We start from the raw sequence: 18,884 nt of genomic DNA on the forward strand, positions 1-18,884 counted from the left end.
AAATTGATAACTCAAGTTATTATATAATGCCCAGCCAAATGCCGTCTTCCACGTTTGAAAACATATCTAGAGATGTTGGCATTCTAACTCAAAACTGTAAAAGGACTTCCTGGCTTTGTTTCAAATTCATATTCCTTCCACCTTCCTTCTTTAACCATCTCTCTGCCTGGTTTATCAAACAGTACAACCCTAGCAAAGTGGCTAGTGATAGTACATCAGTCGCTTTATACCGTGGCATTTGTGTTTTTGATATTGATAGATCTGGTGGTACAAAGATACTAGTTACCATGTCGACTGATACAATTGCTCTCCAGGTTTTGTCGTTTTCCGAAAAGGATGGATTCGGAAGTACGTGTAGCGATATATACAGTAAAGTAACACAACTTATTGAAGATATCCAAGTGAGATATAGCATGAAAATATCTTTTAAAGTCCATTTCAAATGCAGTGATGGATATTATTTTCAAGACACATTTGAATTTGAGAAATTGACAAGCGAGGAGGAGTGTTTCTGTACTCAGCATAAGCAAATGCATCGATCTGAACAGATATATTCTCCCTGGATGAATAATGAGGTAAGTTTTTCAAATGAAATGGTTTGAAACTAATCAAATAATCATTTGGATTCCTCAACAGTATTTTCTCAGTTTTATTCTTATTAGATATGTGTTCACCAGTAAAGTGTGCAGTTCTCGGTTGGACACACAATTATTTTTCTGAAAATTTGTAGGAAGTTTATTAAATTAATAGACTCAAACATTTGGATAATCGAAATTTAGTTTCAATGCAGTTTGATTGTAATACGTATAATATATTAAATGGTGACTATAAAAAAGAAGATGTGGTATGATTGCGAATGAGAAAACTCTTCACAAGAGACAAACATGACACAGACATTAACAACTATAGGTCACCGTACGGCCTTCACAAATGAGCAAAGCCAATAACGCATAGTCATATATAACAGGCCCCGAAATGACAATGTAAAATAATTCAAACGAGAAAACCAACGGCCCAATTTATGAACAAAAAAATGAACTGAAAAAAAATGTGACAGCAACAAACGACATTCACTGAATTGCAGGCTCCAGGCTAGGGAAAGGGACATGCCTACATAATATGGTGGGGTTAAACAGGTAAACGTAATCACTATAACCTGGGACAGTGGTATATCAGAACAACACAATAACAAACTTTAAAAATCAGTTTAAAAGGGCTTCACTTGTCAGTTTGATACACACAGAAAATTCTAATTCCTGAATGTTCAATACATTTTCAAACCTCATCTTATATGATACGTATACGAGGGCGAAAAATTTGCATTGAAGATAAAATACAGAAAAAATAAGTTTTTGGCCTTTGTGCTTTAAAAATGATAATAAATTAATAAATTCACACACTAAAAATTTAGACGAAACCGATTACTTAAAATATAAAGATATTAGGAACTGAACACTTGTCGTCCCTCAACAAACTAAACCTTCAAGTTAATGACTTGACACATTCTGAAAAATATTATCCTAGTTTCAAGACCTAAAGACAAGCGATAATACAAAACTTAATTCCAGAGTTCGGCTTGAACATTTCCGAAGACCGAAATACTGAATTTAGACATGTTTGACACTAACACCGAAACATAAATCAATTGAAAATACAGCGTTCAGTAACACACAACGCTTATATGCTATTTACACAGTATACTATTAAGAGAAATTGATTTGTTTTTAATAAAAACTAAAAAAAACAACAGCACTTATTCGAATGTTCATAGTGCATTGAAAGAACGCAGAGGTCAAAGAAGAAATGAATTAATTTATAAACGCGAACACAGATTCAGACATATGTAAACACATTCAGAATATAAAAAAATATGTGGAGACAAATTTATATATCATTACGAGGAATTTATTATTTTATGAATATGTTGAAACAAAGACAAAGTTGAACATTCATTATATAGCGTAAAGAATCGCATTTTGATAATATCCGGTATTATAAATGTATCTTTTCATACGCGAAAGATCAATCATTGCGTCTTAGAAACTGCAGTACTGGCTTATTGAATAGATTTATGATATTCTCGGGAACTGAAAGTCTATCAGTAGACCTACCAATCCAGTAGTAGTAACAAAGTAGTAACAAAGTGTTCGATAATTAATGAAGTGAAAGTGATGCTCAATCAATAATAAAAAAAGAAATTCTGCGCCAGGAGCTTTTTCAATGCTTTCTCAATGTTGAAATAGAAATGTATAAATAATTAAGAAATATAGGGAGGTTATTCAAATAGATATAAACATGTCAAAAGAAAATTCCTGAAACCTACACAAAGCACTTTTTAGTAATTCTACGAAAAATCCCTTCTTTCTTATGAATAAACTCCCTTAACCAGGAAACGTAAAATCTACAATCTATAAAAAATGGCAGGGAGCTTACGTCAATAGATATAGAAAATTCACAAAAAGTTTCATGAACAATGCGTAGCATTTTGAATAAATAAAATCCATCAACACAAAATCATCAAAGTTTCAGGCAAATTAACGAAGGTAACTTTAAGTTATTGTCCGCTTCCTCTCTTAACGAATACAACCCTACTACTCGGAAACGTAAAATCTCAAAATTTATAAAAATTAAAAGAAAGCTAACGTCAATGCACATAAACAACTCACAAACGTATATAAGCTTTGGATTTTAAAATATTTTGGCCACGAGCATCACTGAAGAGACATGTATTGTCGAAATGCGCATCTGGTGCAAGAAAATTGGTACCGTTAATTTAATTACTACCACTGGGTCGATGCCTCTGCTGGTGGACTATTAGTCCCCGAGGGTATCACCAGCCCAGTAGCCAGTACTTCGGTACAGGCATGAAAATACGGATTTTTTGTGTTATTAAAATTTGCTGTTAGAAAATATTATAAATTATTATAAATTAAGGAATGTATCTCCCTCATGCAAAGCTCTGATTCCTTTCACGGATTTGGCTATACTTTTTGGACCTTTTGGATTATTAGCTCTTCATCTTTTATATAAGCTTTGGATTTTAAAATATTTTGGCCACGAGCATCACTGAAGAGACATGTATTGTCGAAATGCGCATCTGGTGCAAGAAAATTGTACCGTTAATTTAATTACTACCACTGGGTCGATGCCTCTGCTGGTGGACTATTAGTCCCCGAGGGTATCACCAGCCCAGTACCCAGTACTTCGGTACTGGCATGAAAATACGGATTTTTTGTGTTATTAAAATTTGCTGTTAGAAAATATTATAAATTATTATAAATTAAGGAATGTATCTCCCTCATGCAAAGCTCTGATTCTTTTCACGGATTTGGCTATACTTTTTGGACCTTTTGGATTATTAGCTCTTCATCTTTTATATAAGCTTTGGATTTTAAAATATTTTGGCCACGAGCATCACTGAAGAGACATGTATTGTCGAAATGCGCATCTGGTGCAAGAAAATTGGTACCGTTAATTTAATTACTACCACTGGGTCGATGCCTCTGCTGGTGGACTATTAGTCCCCGAGGGTATCACCAGCCCAGTAGCCAGTACTTCGGTACTGGCATGAAAATACGGATTTTTTGTGTTATTAAAATTTGCTGTTAGAAAATATTATAAATCATTATAAATTAAGGAATGTATCTCCCTCATGCAAAGCTCTGATTCCTTTCACGGATTTGGCTATACTTTTTGGACCTTTTGGATTATTAGCTCTTCATCTTTTATATAAGCTTTTGATTTTAAAATATTTTGGCCACGAGCATCACTGAAGAGACATGTATTGTCGAAATGCGCATCTGGTGCAAGAAAATTGGTACCGTTAATTTAATTACTACCACTGGGTCGATGCCTCTGCTGGTGGACTATTAGTCCCCGAGGGTATCACCAGCCCAGTAGCCAGTACTTCGGTACTGGCGTGAAAATACGGATTTTTTGTGTTATTAAAATTTGCTGTTAGAAAATATTATAAATCATTATAAATTAAGGAATGTATCTCCCTCATGCAAAGCTCTGATTCCTTTCACGGATTTGGCTATACTTTTTGGACCTTTTGGATTATTAGCTCTTCATCTTTTATATAAGCTTTGGATTTTAAAATATTTTGGCCACGAGCATCACTGAAGAGACATGTATTGTCGAAATGCGCATCTGGTGCAAGAAAATTGGTACCGTTAATTTAATTACTACCACTGGGTCGATGCCTCTGCTGGTGGACTATTCGTCCCCGAGGGTATCACCAGCCCAGTAGCCAGTACTTCGGTACTGGCATGAAAATACGGATTTGTTGTTTTATTAAAATTTGCTGTTAGAAAATATTATAAATTATTATAAATTAAGGAATGTATCTCCCTCATGCAAAGCTCTGATTCCTTTCACGGATTTGGCTATACTTTTTGGACCTTTTGGATTATTAGCTCTTCATCTTTTATATAAGCTTTGGATTTTAAAATATTTTGGCCACGAGCATCACTGAAGAGACATGTATTGTCGAAATGCGCATCTGGTGCAAGAAAATTGGTACCGTTAATTTAATTACTACCACTGGGTCGATGCCTCTGCTGGTGGACTATTAGTCCCCGAGGGTATCACCAGCCCAGTAGCCAGTACTTCGGTACTGGCATGAAAATACGGATTTTTTGTGTTATTAAAATTTGCTGTAAGAAAATATTATAAATTATTATAAATTAAGGAATGTATCTCCCTCATGCAAAGCTCTGATTCCTTTCACGGATTTGGCTATACTTTTTGGACCTTTTGGATTATTAGCTCTTCATCTTTTATATAAGCTTTGGATTTTAAAATATTTTGGCCACGAGCATCACTGAAGAGACATGTATTGTCGAAATGCGCATCTGGTGCAAGAAAATTGGTACCGTTAATTTAATTACTACCACTGGGTCGATGCCTCTGCTGGTGGACTATTAGTCCCCGAGGGTATCACCAGCCCAGTAGCCAGTACTTCGGTACTGGCATGAAAATACGGATTTTTTGTGTTATTAAAATTTGCTGTTAGAAAATATTATAAATCATTATAAATTAAGGAATGTATCTCCCTCATGCAAAGCTCTGATTCCTTTCACGGATTTGGCTATACTTTTTGGACCTTTTGGATTATTAGCTCTTCATCTTTTATATAAGCTTTTGATTTTAAAATATTTTGGCCACGAGCATCACTGAAGAGACATGTATTGTCGAAATGCGCATCTGGTGCAAGAAAATTGTACCGTTAATTTAATTACTACCACTGGGTCGATGCCTCTGCTGGTGGACTATTAGTCCCCGAGGGTATCACCAGCCCAGTAGCCAGTACTTCGGTACTGGCATGAAAATACGGATTTTTTGTGTTATTAAAATTTGCTGTTAGAAAATATTATAAATTATTATAAATTAAGGAATGTATCTCCCTCATGCAAAGCTCTGATTCCTTTCACGGATTTGGCTATACTTTTTGGACCTTTTGGATTATTAGCTCTTCATCTTTTATATAAGCTTTGGATTTTAAAATATTTTGGCCACGAGCATCACTGAAGAGACATGTATTGTCGAAATGCGCATCTGGTGCAAGAAAATTGGTACCGTTAATTTAATTACTACCACTGGGTCGATGCCTCTGCTGGTGGACTATTAGTCCCCGAGGGTATCACCAGCCCAGTAGCCAGTACTTCGGTACTGGCATGAAAATACGGATTTTTTGTGTTATTAAAATTTGCTGTTAGAAAATATTATAAATCATTATAAATTAAGGAATGTATCTCCCTCATGCAAAGCTCTGATTCCTTTCACGGATTTGGCTATACTTTTTGGACCTTTTGGATTATTAGCTCTTCATCTTTTATATAAGCTTTTGATTTTAAAATATTTTGGCCACGAGCATCACTGAAGAGACATGTATTGTCGAAATGCGCATCTGGTGCAAGAAAATTGGTACCGTTAATTTAATTACTACCACTGGGTCGATGCCTCTGCTGGTGGACTATTAGTCCCCGAGGGTATCACCAGCCCAGTAGCCAGTACTTCGGTACTGGCGTGAAAATACGGATTTTTTGTGTTATTAAAATTTGCTGTTAGAAAATATTATAAATCATTATAAATTAAGGAATGTATCTCCCTCATGCAAAGCTCTGATTCCTTTCACGGATTTGGCTATACTTTTTGGACCTTTTGGATTATTAGCTCTTCATCTTTTATATAAGCTTTGGATTTTAAAATATTTTGGCCACGAGCATCACTGAAGAGACATGTATTGTCGAAATGCGCATCTGGTGCAAGAAAATTGGTACCGTTAATTTAATTACTACCACTGGGTCGATGCCTCTGCTGGTGGACTATTCGTCCCCGAGGGTATCACCAGCCCAGTAGCCAGTACTTCGGTACTGGCATGAAAATACGGATTTGTTGTTTTATTAAAATTTGCTGTTAGAAAATATTATAAATTATTATAAATTAAGGAATGTATCTCCCTCATGCAAAGCTCTGATTCCTTTCACGGATTTGGCTATACTTTTTGGACCTTTTGGATTATTAGCTCTTCATCTTTTATATAAGCTTTGGATTTTAAAATATTTTGGCCACGAGCATCACTGAAGAGACATGTATTGTCGAAATGCGCATCTGGTGCAAGAAAATTGGTACCGTTAATTTAATTACTACCACTGGGTCGATGCCTCTGCTGGTGGACTATTAGTCCCCGAGGGTATCACCAGCCCAGTAGCCAGTACTTCGGTACTGGCATGAAAATACGGATTTTTTGTGTTATTAAAATTTGCTGTAAGAAAATATTATAAATTATTATAAATTAAGGAATGTATCTCCCTCATGCAAAGCTCTGATTCCTTTCACGGATTTGGCTATACTTTTTGGACCTTTTGGATTATTAGCTCTTCATCTTTTATATAAGCTTTGGATTTTAAAATATTTTGGCCACGAGCATCACTGAAGAGACATGTATTGTCGAAATGCGCATCTGGTGCAAGAAAATTGGTACCGTTAATTTAATTACTACCACTGGGTCGATGCCTCTGCTGGTGGACTATTAGTCCCCGAGGGTATCACCAGCCCAGTAGCCAGTACTTCGGTACTGGCATGAAAATACGGATTTTTTGTGTTATTAAAATTTGCTGTTAGAAAATATTATAAATCATTATAAATTAAGGAATGTATCTCCCTCATGCAAAGCTCTGATTCCTTTCACGGATTTGGCTATACTTTTTGGACCTTTTGGATTATTAGCTCTTCATCTTTTATATAAGCTTTTGATTTTAAAATATTTTGGCCACGAGCATCACTGAAGAGACATGTATTGTCGAAATGCGCATCTGGTGCAAGAAAATTGTACCGTTAATTTAATTACTACCACTGGGTCGATGCCTCTGCTGGTGGACTATTAGTCCCCGAGGGTATCACCAGCCCAGTAGCCAGTACTTCGGTACTGGCATGAAAATACGGATTTTTTGTGTTATTAAAATTTGCTGTTAGAAAATATTATAAATTATTATAAATTAAGGAATGTATCTCCCTCATGCAAAGCTCTGATTCCTTTCACGGATTTGGCTATACTTTTTGGACCTTTTGGATTATTAGCTCTTCATCTTTTATATAAGCTTTGGATTTTAAAATATTTTGGCCACGAGCATCACTGAAGAGACATGTATTGTCGAAATGCGCATCTGGTGCAAGAAAATTGGTACCGTTAATTTAATTACTACCACTGGGTCGATGCCTCTGCTGGTGGACTATTAGTCCCCGAGGGTATCACCAGCCCAGTAGCCAGTACTTCGGTACTGGCATGAAAATACGGATTTTTTGTGTTATTAAAATTTGCTGTTAGAAAATATTATAAATTATTATAAATTAAGGAATGTATCTCCCTCATGCAAAGCTCTGATTCCTTTCACGGATTTGGCTATACTTTTTGGACCTTTTGGATTATTAGCTCTTCATCTTTTATATAAGCTTTGGATTTTAAAATATTTTGGCCACGAGCATCACTGAAGAGACATGTATTGTCGAAATGCGCATCTGGTGCAAGAAAATTGGTACCGTTAATTTAATTACTATCACTGGGTCGATGGCTCTGCTGGTGGACTATTAGTCCCCGAGGGTATCACCAGCCCAGTACCCAGTACTTCGGTACTGGCATGAAAATACGGATTTTTTGTGTTATTAAAATTTGCTGTTAGAAAATATTATAAATTATTATAAATTAAGGAATGTATCTCCCTCATGCAAAGCTCTGATTCCTTTCACGGATTTGGCTATACTTTTTGGACCTTTTGGATTATTAGCTCTTCATCTTTTATATAAGCTTTGGATTTTAAAATATTTTGGCCACGAGCATCACTGAAGAGACATGTATTGTCGAAATGCGCATCTGGTGCAAGAAAATTGGTACCGTTAATTTAATTACTACCACTGGGTCGATGCCTCTGCTGGTGGACTATTAGTCCCCGAGGGTATCACCAGCCCAGTAGCCAGTACTTCGGTACTGGCATGAAAATACGGATTTTTTGTGTTATTAAAATTTGCTGTTAGAAAATATTATAAATCATTATAAATTAAGGAATGTATCTCCCTCATGCAAAGCTCTGATTCCTTTCACGGATTTGGCTATACTTTTTGGACCTTTTGGATTATTAGCTCTTCATCTTTTATATAAGCTTTTGATTTTAAAATATTTTGGCCACGAGCATCACTGAAGAGACATGTATTGTCGAAATGCGCATCTGGTGCAAGAAAATTGGTACCGTTAATTTAATTACTACCACTGGGTCGATGCCTCTGCTGGTGGACTATTAGTCCCCGAGGGTATCACCAGCCCAGTAGCCAGTACTTCGGTACTGGCATGAAAATACGGATTTTTTGTGTTATTAAAATTTGCTGTTAGAAAATATTATAAATTATTATAAATTAAGGAATGTATCTCCCTCATGTAAAGCTCTGATTCCTTTCACGGATTTGGCTATACTTTTTGGACCTTTTGGATTATTAGCTCTTCATCTTTTATATAAGCTTTGGATTTTAAAATATTTTGGCCACGAGCATCACTGAAGAGACATGTATTGTCGAAATGCGCATCTGGTGCAAGAAAATTGGTACCGTTAATTTAATTGCAAATTGTTGAAAGTGTATTCCAGTTACTGTCCGAAAAATAAGAAATCCACCCTTTTTAATGAAACGAACCCCTTAACTCGGAATCGCAAAATCTATAGTTTATAAAAATCACAAGGAAGCTTACATGAATAAATATAAACAATTCACCAAAGTTGCAGACACGTTGGTTACAGCATTCTTGAGTTATTGTTCGACATGTTAACGGCGGACGGACAGATGGACGAACAACAGTAGACCACAATACGGTCCGTAAAACTGGCGTATAAAAAGTTCCATAATCGACATCAGCATAGATATGTTGAAAAAACGGTTTGCTATTATATTTTGCAAGACAATGTGCTGATACAAACTGTTAACATCTTTAAAAGTACTTTGAGGTGAGGGCATCCACCTAATGCACAGTTACTTTCTTTACAGACAGCTTTTATAACTAATATTCTGACAAAAAATTTCAATTCACCGTTCAGAAGGGGAAAGTATGTGATGGCAGATTAACACTATTTATTTGTCATACATTTATGATTCATTTAGTGTTCCATATATTCCAATACAGTTATTTTTGAATACCGGACAAAATGTAATGTTCTTATTTAAAGTTTTTTTAATTATAAAGGGAGCTTATTTCATTACTTGACATCTGTTAAAGACGTTTCCATTTTCTTAAACCGCTGTGAAAAGAGACAATCTGAAAAAGCAAAAGTGTTTAGATTGTTGAGAACTACGTCTTGTTCAAGACAACTTCTTGTTGTAGTTGTTGCGCTTCATGACAAATTTTAACTTTTATTTTTGCTTATCTCAACCGATGATATTAAATGCACAGTAATTGAAAAACACAAGATCTACAACTTAATAAACTTTAAAAAAACGTCAGTCGACTCCTTATTCGTTTTTGCCCTTTTAATACGATTTTTATCAATGTTTAGCGTTAATGCATACTGTCTTTAATACTATAATGTGTGGATAGAATAGTTATCAAAGGTACCATGATTATATTTTAATACGCCAAAAGCGCGTTTCGTCAACAAAAAGACTCATAAGTGAAGCTCAGAACAAGATAGTGCAAGGTCAAACGTTGTGTTATTTGATTTTGCCATGTGATTATGGACTTTCTGAATTGATTTTCCTCTGACATGTCTAAGTTCTGTTTTTTTTTGTGATTTTACTTTCTAGTACAATGTTGAAGAGCATTGAGGACCCGAAATTTCAAAACGTTGTGCAATATATGGCTAAGGTTATCTGTTTCTAGGATAAAACAATCCTTAATTTTTTGAAAAATGTAAAATTTGTCAACAGGAAATAAATTAATATAACAATATATATAGTTGATATTCATGTCAACACCGAAGTGCAGACTACTGAGCTAGTGCTACCCTCGGGAACGAAACGCAGACCAGAAGTGTTATCAAATAATTCTTAAACAGCTAAGAAACGACCAGCAAAATAGCTACACTTGCTTAAATCTTCAGTCGACTTTTTATTTCACTGTTTGTCTTAAAATGATCATATTTTACATTTTTTGCTTAATGTCTTGAAAACTGTTATACAGAAATACTATCTTTAAAAGTAAACATTGTCATCAGGACTAGATACAAAAATAATTATACAACGGCTGTATAAAACTGAGTACAATCGCTGAAGATCTGATAAAACCAAGTAGGTCCAAACGTACAGCCAAAATCTCATAAGAAGATATGCATAAGGCTAGTTCATTTCTTCATCTAAAATGAGTTGAAACCGTAAACAAACAATCGAAAGGTGATGAAACCGAGAAAGACCAATAGTGAAGCTGAACCCGGATATTGAATCAGGGCTATGCACGAGGGATAGACATTCATGCATAAAAATAGATTTCGAAAATTTTATAACGGCAATTCAAGTTAGACATTACTCGTATTTTCATGCAATTACCAAAGTACTGGTTACGGGTCTAATGATTTCCCTCAGACTAAAAAGTCCCCCAGCAGATGTATCTATCTAGTGGTAGTAATAAATAGAGTTCAATACGGTAACACCGATTAATCAGTCTTCGAAATATAAGTCTGACAAATGGTGATGTGATGTGATGTGACTGAGCGGTCACGGATATTGTGATGGTGATTAATTGCTAAAACAGTAAGTCTGAAAGATGCAACTACTGCTACAAGTGTATATGCAGATTAGTATCAATATTGCACAAGTTATATTTGGTATTAACCTTTTCATTGCCTAGGTATCATACGTGTTATGTATTCAATAACACTTTTTTTTCATTTTCAGCTTAAAAGGAATCCTGACAGATCGAAAAGAAGCACTAAGCAGGATGCACATAATCCAAGTAATATCATTATTTTCATGTCTTCGTTTGGCAACTTTATCTTTAAACTAATGGTTGTTTTCTAGAATACTAAATTACGTCTTTGCAATATTTCTCTTTATATTGGTGGAAATATATTTGTACATATGAATATTAACGGCACCAATGTTATTACATCAACAAATTATTTCGACAATTTAGTTTTTTCAGTGAAAACCTTATACATTACGTTGGAAAGCAGACAAAACAAATTGAAATGAAAAGTAAGCCCATAACCAGACTATATGTTATTGTTTGCAAGCTTCTAGAGAATTTAAATCAAGATAAGAACTACGAACACGATAAATTTGTAAAGTGTCGTTTGTATTAACCTGAACTAGGTTGATAATAGTCTTGCAGGTAAAACTGAATGTCCCATGATCAGTAGGCAATAGACAGTGTTTTTTTGGTCTATGCGACATTGATTTTTGGATTAAATTTAATTGAATATTTGTTCAGGCATAACATATGTTTGGACTTTTAAACCAAATAAAGTTTTAATTTTAAGATATATTGACATTTTTGGAGAACAATATGACAGCGGTCAGCACTAGACATGCTAGACAACCGACAGACATATTGGCTCATATAATAAACCGCGAAAGTACTGATTTTCTCTCCTTATTATGTAGTTTTAACTAAAATACCTCAAATACATTAATCTTCCAAGATTTTAGATTGAGTCCGTTTCTTCATAACATTTTAAATCTAGGAAAAATGTGAGTTACATTAAAACGAAGACATTAAAACATAAAAGTTTAACTTCTAGAAGCGAATGGGAAAGAAAGGAGGCCATTTGGCATTAAGGTCGGGAGCATTTTTGACTGCCAATGAGAAGATAGTGTTCATTAGATGATTAGAAATATTTCCTTGCTAGAGGCCACCTTCGGACCCTCAAAGAGTTTTAACAAGGGTTGTTAACGCGCAGAGAACATGGTAATCACTCGACATGAGGCATCGGATTGAGTGTCCCAATTCTGAATGAATGTAGGCGTATACTTGTACATCCCGCATAGAAAAACATGACGTTCAACTTTGCCAAGACCTTAGTGACCGTATCTCTTTTCACCAGTAAACCCTAGTGGTTGTTGTCAAGATGTAGATGTGGTATATCAGTCAATAAAACAGCGACCTTATAAAAAAACACAAGTATTACATGGTTTTAATACATGTACGGCTTTCTTTAAACTACACTTTAAGAACTCTTTGGGACGAAGGCAGCATACCTTAACTATAAGGTAAAGTGGTTATATCTATCTAAGTTGAATAATATAAGTAGGAATTAAGTAGATGTATTGTATCTGTGAATGAAACAGCGACCCAATACAAATTTTTTTAACAATAATAAGCGTACAGCTTTCCTCAAATCAAAATTTAAGAAGCCTAAAATTGAACTAAATATAGTCTCTGAATCTCAACAACTAAATTGAGACACTCAAAGATCAGAAATCTACATGATCTATAACAAATTCCCTATCTCAAAAATAAAATACAATGAGATTTGCCAACAAACAACGATTGACATGCCAAGGCTTGTTAACTTAGACAGACAAAAAGACGTGTGTTCAGATTAAACAACTTTGCTTTAAACCTATAATAGATACTGGACCATTATTCAGAAAAGTTTATTGTTGATTTACATTTATCAAAAAAAATGACTAAGAATAGTAGTTAAAGTCCTGCTTTGTTTTGTTTTTTTTCAATTTGTTCCTCAAATTCAATCTTGACATTTTAAATTTGAGTCATACTAATTGATTGTTGATTGATTAATGTCCAGTAGCAAATATGTCACACATGTTTAGGACGAGAAAAAAAATTACAGCATACATTAGGTCAAGGTCCTGTTATATGAAGCGTTCGAGATGAAGATCGGGGAAATTTAGACTGCACTTGGAAATTATGGTATATTGGAAAGGGACAGACATATAGCCCTACGTACAGCTCAATAAGTTGTTGCAAGGTTTCGAAACATGCAAAGAGCATGACACTCCATGATACATCGGAGTAACGTCTAGCTCCGACCGGACGTGGCTTCGTACTGGATACATCCTGCACAGCTTAACGGACGCTCAACTTGGGAGGGTAATACTGCCGGTCGGAGGATCTGCTTACCCTTCCGGAGCACCTGAGATCACCCCTAGTTTTTGGTGGGGTTCGTGTTGTTTATTCTTAAGTTTTCTATGTTGTGTCATGTGTACTATTAATTTTCTGTTTGTCTTTTTTATTTATAGCCATGGCGTTGTCAGTTTGTTTTAGATTTATGAGTTTGACTGTCCCTTTGGTATCTTTCGTCCCTCTTTTAAACGGAGATTTGAACCAATGTCTCAATCGTTGTTAATTGAGGACTCTTGTATAAACTGAGGTGGATTAGTATTCATACATTTCACATATATTGCTTAGTTATCAGTACATTTGTTAACGGATGGAAAGATAAATACTTCAGACAAAAGAAATCTGCACCGAGTTGATACCAGTGTTGTCGAGAGTAGTGTTTAATTCCCAAGCTGCGGAGGAGGTGATTCGTTATTGAGATGATTTTTAAGACATTTTAAACATAAATTACAAAGATTGCAACTATCTTGGTTAAAGTTGATTGGTTGCATCTTTCGCAACAACTAAATAATAAAAGCAAAAGGCGGGTCCTGTTATATAGGCTATAAGACATGAAGGTCGGAAGAATTTTGATTGCCACTAGCTATAGGAAATGGGTGTGTTTTAATTTACGAACATAAATAGAACCCTTAAAGATTTTTGGCAACGGTTCTTAGCATAAACAGAGCATAGCAGTCACTCAACATGAGGGATCGTATTTAATGTCCTGATTCTGAGTGGGCGTGGCTGCGTTCTCGTATATCCCGCATAGCCGAGATCAGGCTTTACATCGTTAGGGGTTGTATTGCCGGTAGGTAGAATATCTAAGTGACCATATTTATATTCCCCAGTCACCCTGTGTACTTCTTGTTAAGATGAATGATTATGCACAAGTTTAAAACAGTATATTGCTTTCTCTTTACATCTATTTACAATGAATAATGTGAGTAAGACTTAATGAGATTTGGTGCATCTGGCAATGAAACATTTACCAAAATGACAAACAAATTAAATATTACTTGGTTATAATATGCATACGGCTTCCATCAAAACACTTTCAGAAGCCAAAAATTGAACTGAATTAATTCCGAGCTTTAACAAGTCAACAAAGACTTAAAAACAGTAACCTTTATCAATACCCCCTCCCCTCTAAAAAAAGATAAACAATAAATTTTTTAGAAAACCACAACGACGGACAAGCTAATGCGCGTGATATCAGACAGGCAAAAAAAAAACATTGTAAGGATTTAACAATGATGTTTTAGACCTATAATACATACTAGCACCATTATTCAGAAACGTTGATTATTGGTTTAAAAGGTCGCAACGCGTGCAAATATGAAAGTCCTGTTTTGCCTTTTCTGTTGTAATTTGTACCTCAAGTAAATTTAATCTTGAATTTTTGATTGAGTCATAATGATAGTGTGTTGCTTGCTAAACGTCCGTTGGAAAATATTTCATACATGATCAGGACGAAATCAGATTATCAAAAGTATACAATAGGTAGGTCCTGTAGTAGAGGCCGTCCGAGATGAAGGTTGGGGAGAGGAGTAGGTCCGGTAAGGACCGATTTTGGCCTAAAATGTCAGGTTCATGTAACGAAAGATGTGGACCACTTTTTAAACACTTAAGTGTCTAGTTTAATTTTGATTCAATTAATTTATGTGAAAGATTTTAACTAATTTAGTCATTAGATACGCTCCGATTCAAGCTCAAATATGAAAAATCTACCAAATATGTTGAAAAATGTCACTTTTCAGATGTTTTTTTGTCAAAAATGAAAGTGGCCGCATCCGTGTTCATCCTCAACCTTTATATATGTTATGTGTTATCATCAAATACAACTTACATTTAATTATTTTGAATGAACACGAATGCGGCCACTTTCGTTTTACACGGAAACCGTCTAAAATTTCACCAAAATGCTAGAATTGTGAAGATTTCAGTAATTTAGCATGACTTACTGGTGCTAGTACTCGGTATATGTACAATGTATTGTCATAAACAGCCCATATTTATTTAGCATAAGTATTCTACTGTCCAATAAATAACTAAAAGTATATATTTTAACAATTTTGTAAAACTGCTATATTTTGGGGCCAAAAAGGGGTCTTACCGGACCTACTCCTTTTATTGAAGGATTTTTTGGTTGCTAAACCTCCAGTTGCATATATGTCATGCATGTTCAGGACGACAACAAATTAACAATAAATATATTAGGTAGGTGCGGTAATAGAGGTCAACTGGGTTGCAGTTTGGGTAAATTTGAACTGCCACGGTGAAATGAGGGTATATTGGATAGGAACACAAATTTAGCCTTGCAACAGGCCACCTACGGACCCCTCAAAGAGTTGTTGCTGCAAGGGTTTTTAACGTGTAGAGGGCGTGACACTCTCTCTACAAGAGGCATCGAATCAAACGTCCCCATTCTGACAGGTCGTGGCTGTGTACTTGATACATCCCACACAGCCACACGGACGCTCCACTTTGGCAAGGGTTTTACTGTCGGTCGGAAGAAGACCTGTAGTTATCATAATTCTATTTCCCAATCAAATGCCTCATAATGCAAATCTCTAAACCAAGAATTTGCCTTCAAATCAAAATATTCTCACGGTGATTCACTTGCACTTTCTGTTCTTCCTCTGACGTAGCCCATGTTTTTTTTTTAGGATAATTTTTTCTTTTTTTTGTCTTTTGTTCATTAATTGCCCTTCTGTATTCTGTTAATGTTGCATTCCTTTCTTAATTTAGTAATTTTTTTATAAACTTGATCATGAGTTTTAAAAAAAAAACAGCAGCCACATACTTAACTATGTGAATTAAATGATTGCTTTATCCGGCATATTGGTTTTTTAATATTGTCCCTAAAAGCTGAAGTCTAACACTGAATCCATAGATTTTGCTTTGAGACCAAAGTATTGTCAAAAAGTGATCAAAAAAGAACTTCCATTTTCATATTAAGAAAGGGTCTGGGAAACAACCAAAAAACACGATTTTGCATTATCTCTTCTATAGTTTTTTGGGGCCTTCAGCGGCTCTAAAACCCTTCAACTTCTTTTAATCCTCACTCCGCCAGACGGAAAATGTTTTGCTATATTTTTAAAAGAGGCTAAATACAGCTTTTATACCATGTATGTGTGCGATACCTGTATATGCAGTTTTGATTTCAGGAGATTCATTTCCACAGATGATGATGATTAATTCTGATCAAATAATACATAATGACTTGACTTCATGTATCATTTATAATAAAAAATGAATTTAAAATTGTGTTTTTAAATATTATGAATAAAAAATCGCCCCTTACTTCATGATATAGTATGCAAAATATTTTTTTTACATAATTTAATCCCTTTACTGGTATATTTTTGTAAACTGCATAATTAAGGTTATCGATTGTTGAAATAACTAAATGAATACTTGATTTATTTCAGAAAATGAACCAAACAAAGAAGAAGTTGCTTCTAATCAAACATCTGTCAAAATCAACCTTCCTGTTTCTGTCACTTTACGTCAACAGTTAAATATCAAAATGTCAACGAATGAAAGTCAGTACATTACTAGCTGTATCAAAACAGGCAATACATTAGTGTTTACCGACTATAGTAATAACCAACTTATTATTTGCAATTCAGATGGTTCTGATATACATATCATTCCTCTGTCCTATAAACCATTGTATATAACAGAGATAGATAGTAATACTGTAGCAGTATCCTGTGGTATTCACAGTACCATACTGATAATAAATATATCTACACGTTCTGTCACCAGTACAATTGACATCAGTAGTTACTGCTACGCAATATCATATAATGATAATAACCTGTACGTTGTTATTGAAGGAAGAATAATACATGTGATGGACCTGACAGGTAAAGTAATGCATACTATACCGGTACTTTCAGACGGTATCCGCGACATTACAGTAGACAGAGACAGGTTGGTCTATATAGACAGCTCATCAATATACTGCTGCTCGTTAGATGGAAAAGTAATGTGGAAATTTAAAAAGGATGAATTTGAAGATTTAACTCGTGTAACAACAGACAATGAGGGGAATGTTTATGTGACTAATGAGGAGACACACACAGTAATAGTTGTATCAGATGATGGTAAACATCATAGAGAACTTCTTACTGAATCAGATGGATTGAATGGACCGCGGGGAATTTATTTTGACAAAAAAGAAAATACTCTGCTTGTTTGTAATTATATGGACGGAAAAGCTTTTCTTTTCGACGTAAAAAGGAAACTAACATAGACAAACTTGAATAATTGAAATCAATCTAAGCTAATTGATTGTCATGATCTTTACATTTTCTTTTTATTTCGTATTCAGACTCAAGACAATATTTTAAGCATTGTGCTATGTGTTGTTTGATCAAAGCATTGTTTGTCAATAAATCAATTATATGTATGGACATTTATAGAAATGTTGCATAGTCGTGTTGTTCTTTTTATTCAATTATTCACCTACTGTTTAATAGTTGGAGAACAAACCTAAATTTGAGTTATAGTCCATTACATTTTTTTCATCCTTAGATAATTTGTTTCTTTTTTTTAAATTTAAGCCATATCATGTCTGTCCTCAATAATTGAATGTCTCAAGATAAAGGTTTTTATCTCAATGTGTTGATTTTGATTAAAATCGAAAAACATTACCAATTGCATTTGTCGTTGGGTTGCTGTCTCCTTTATTCCTTCGTTTGAAAATTTATATTTTTTGTTCATCCCGGATAATTAATATACATTGTTGTCTTGACTGTTCATATCGTGTATATACATGATATATTTGCCACTGGACGATAAACAATAGAATTACCAACTAATTTTTCTATTTCTACCAAACTATATGACATGTTTTTTTTCCAATTTGATGAATTTTTTTCCTAAAAGTTGATGGTTTATTCGTATGGTTTGATGATAGTTTTTTTTTTTAAATTTATGTTAATCCTGTTCAAACAACACATGGTATAATACCCTACAGACTGATTTGACTATGTTACAATAACTTTGTGTGCTACATGTACATCCAGACATCATTCTGTTGAAACAAAATTACGGAAAGGCTATTTATTACTGGTTTTGAAAATGTAACTTTAATCTATCTCGTCTGTTGTATAATTTTGATTTTCGATGGTCGGATAATAATTTATCGTCATTCTTTTAACATTGGCAATTCATTTGTCCCGTATCTGACGGGTGCCACATGTGGAGCAGGATCTGCTTACCCTTCCAGAGCACCTGATATCACCCCTTGTATTTGGTGGGGTTCGTGTTGATAATTCTTTAGTTTTTATGTTGTGTCATGTGTAATATTGTTTGTCTTTTTCATTTTTAGCCA

The 18,884-nt window shown here is 34.6% G+C and overlaps 2 protein-coding genes across 3 annotated transcripts in view; one reads left to right on the plus strand and one right to left on the minus strand.

Moving 5' to 3' along the window:
* The window catches only part of LOC134692754 (glycine amidinotransferase, mitochondrial-like), a 647,170-nt gene that overhangs the window by 512,669 nt on the left and 115,617 nt on the right, over nt 1-18,884 (minus strand). The gene's annotated exons all lie outside the window — the stretch shown is intronic.
* On the plus strand, nt 3-18,065 carry LOC134693673 (uncharacterized). Its single transcript, XM_063554566.1, has 3 exons — nt 3-575; nt 11,371-11,428; nt 16,972-18,065. Exons 1-3 carry the CDS (start codon nt 27-29, stop codon nt 17,799-17,801), a joined length of 1,437 nt encoding a protein of 478 aa, XP_063410636.1. The 5' UTR covers nt 3-26; the 3' UTR covers nt 17,802-18,065.

The sequence above is a fragment of the Mytilus trossulus genome, chromosome 12 (genome assembly GCF_036588685.1).
Source record: "Mytilus trossulus isolate FHL-02 chromosome 12, PNRI_Mtr1.1.1.hap1, whole genome shotgun sequence".
NCBI classification, from domain to species: domain Eukaryota; kingdom Metazoa; phylum Mollusca; class Bivalvia; order Mytilida; family Mytilidae; genus Mytilus; species Mytilus trossulus.

Bases quoted from the DNA above. Each gene is read 5' to 3' on its own strand.
- LOC134693673 (XM_063554566.1), top strand. From the start codon at position 27: ATGCCCAGCCAAATGCCGTCTTCCACGTTTGAAAACATATCTAGAGAT. The intron at 576-11,370 runs GTAAGTTTTTCA...TTTCATTTTCAG, and splicing joins CTCCCTGGATGAATAATGAG to CTTAAAAGGAATCCTGACAG. The intron at 11,429-16,971 runs GTAATATCATTA...GATTTATTTCAG, and splicing joins GCAGGATGCACATAATCCAA to AAAATGAACCAAACAAAGAA.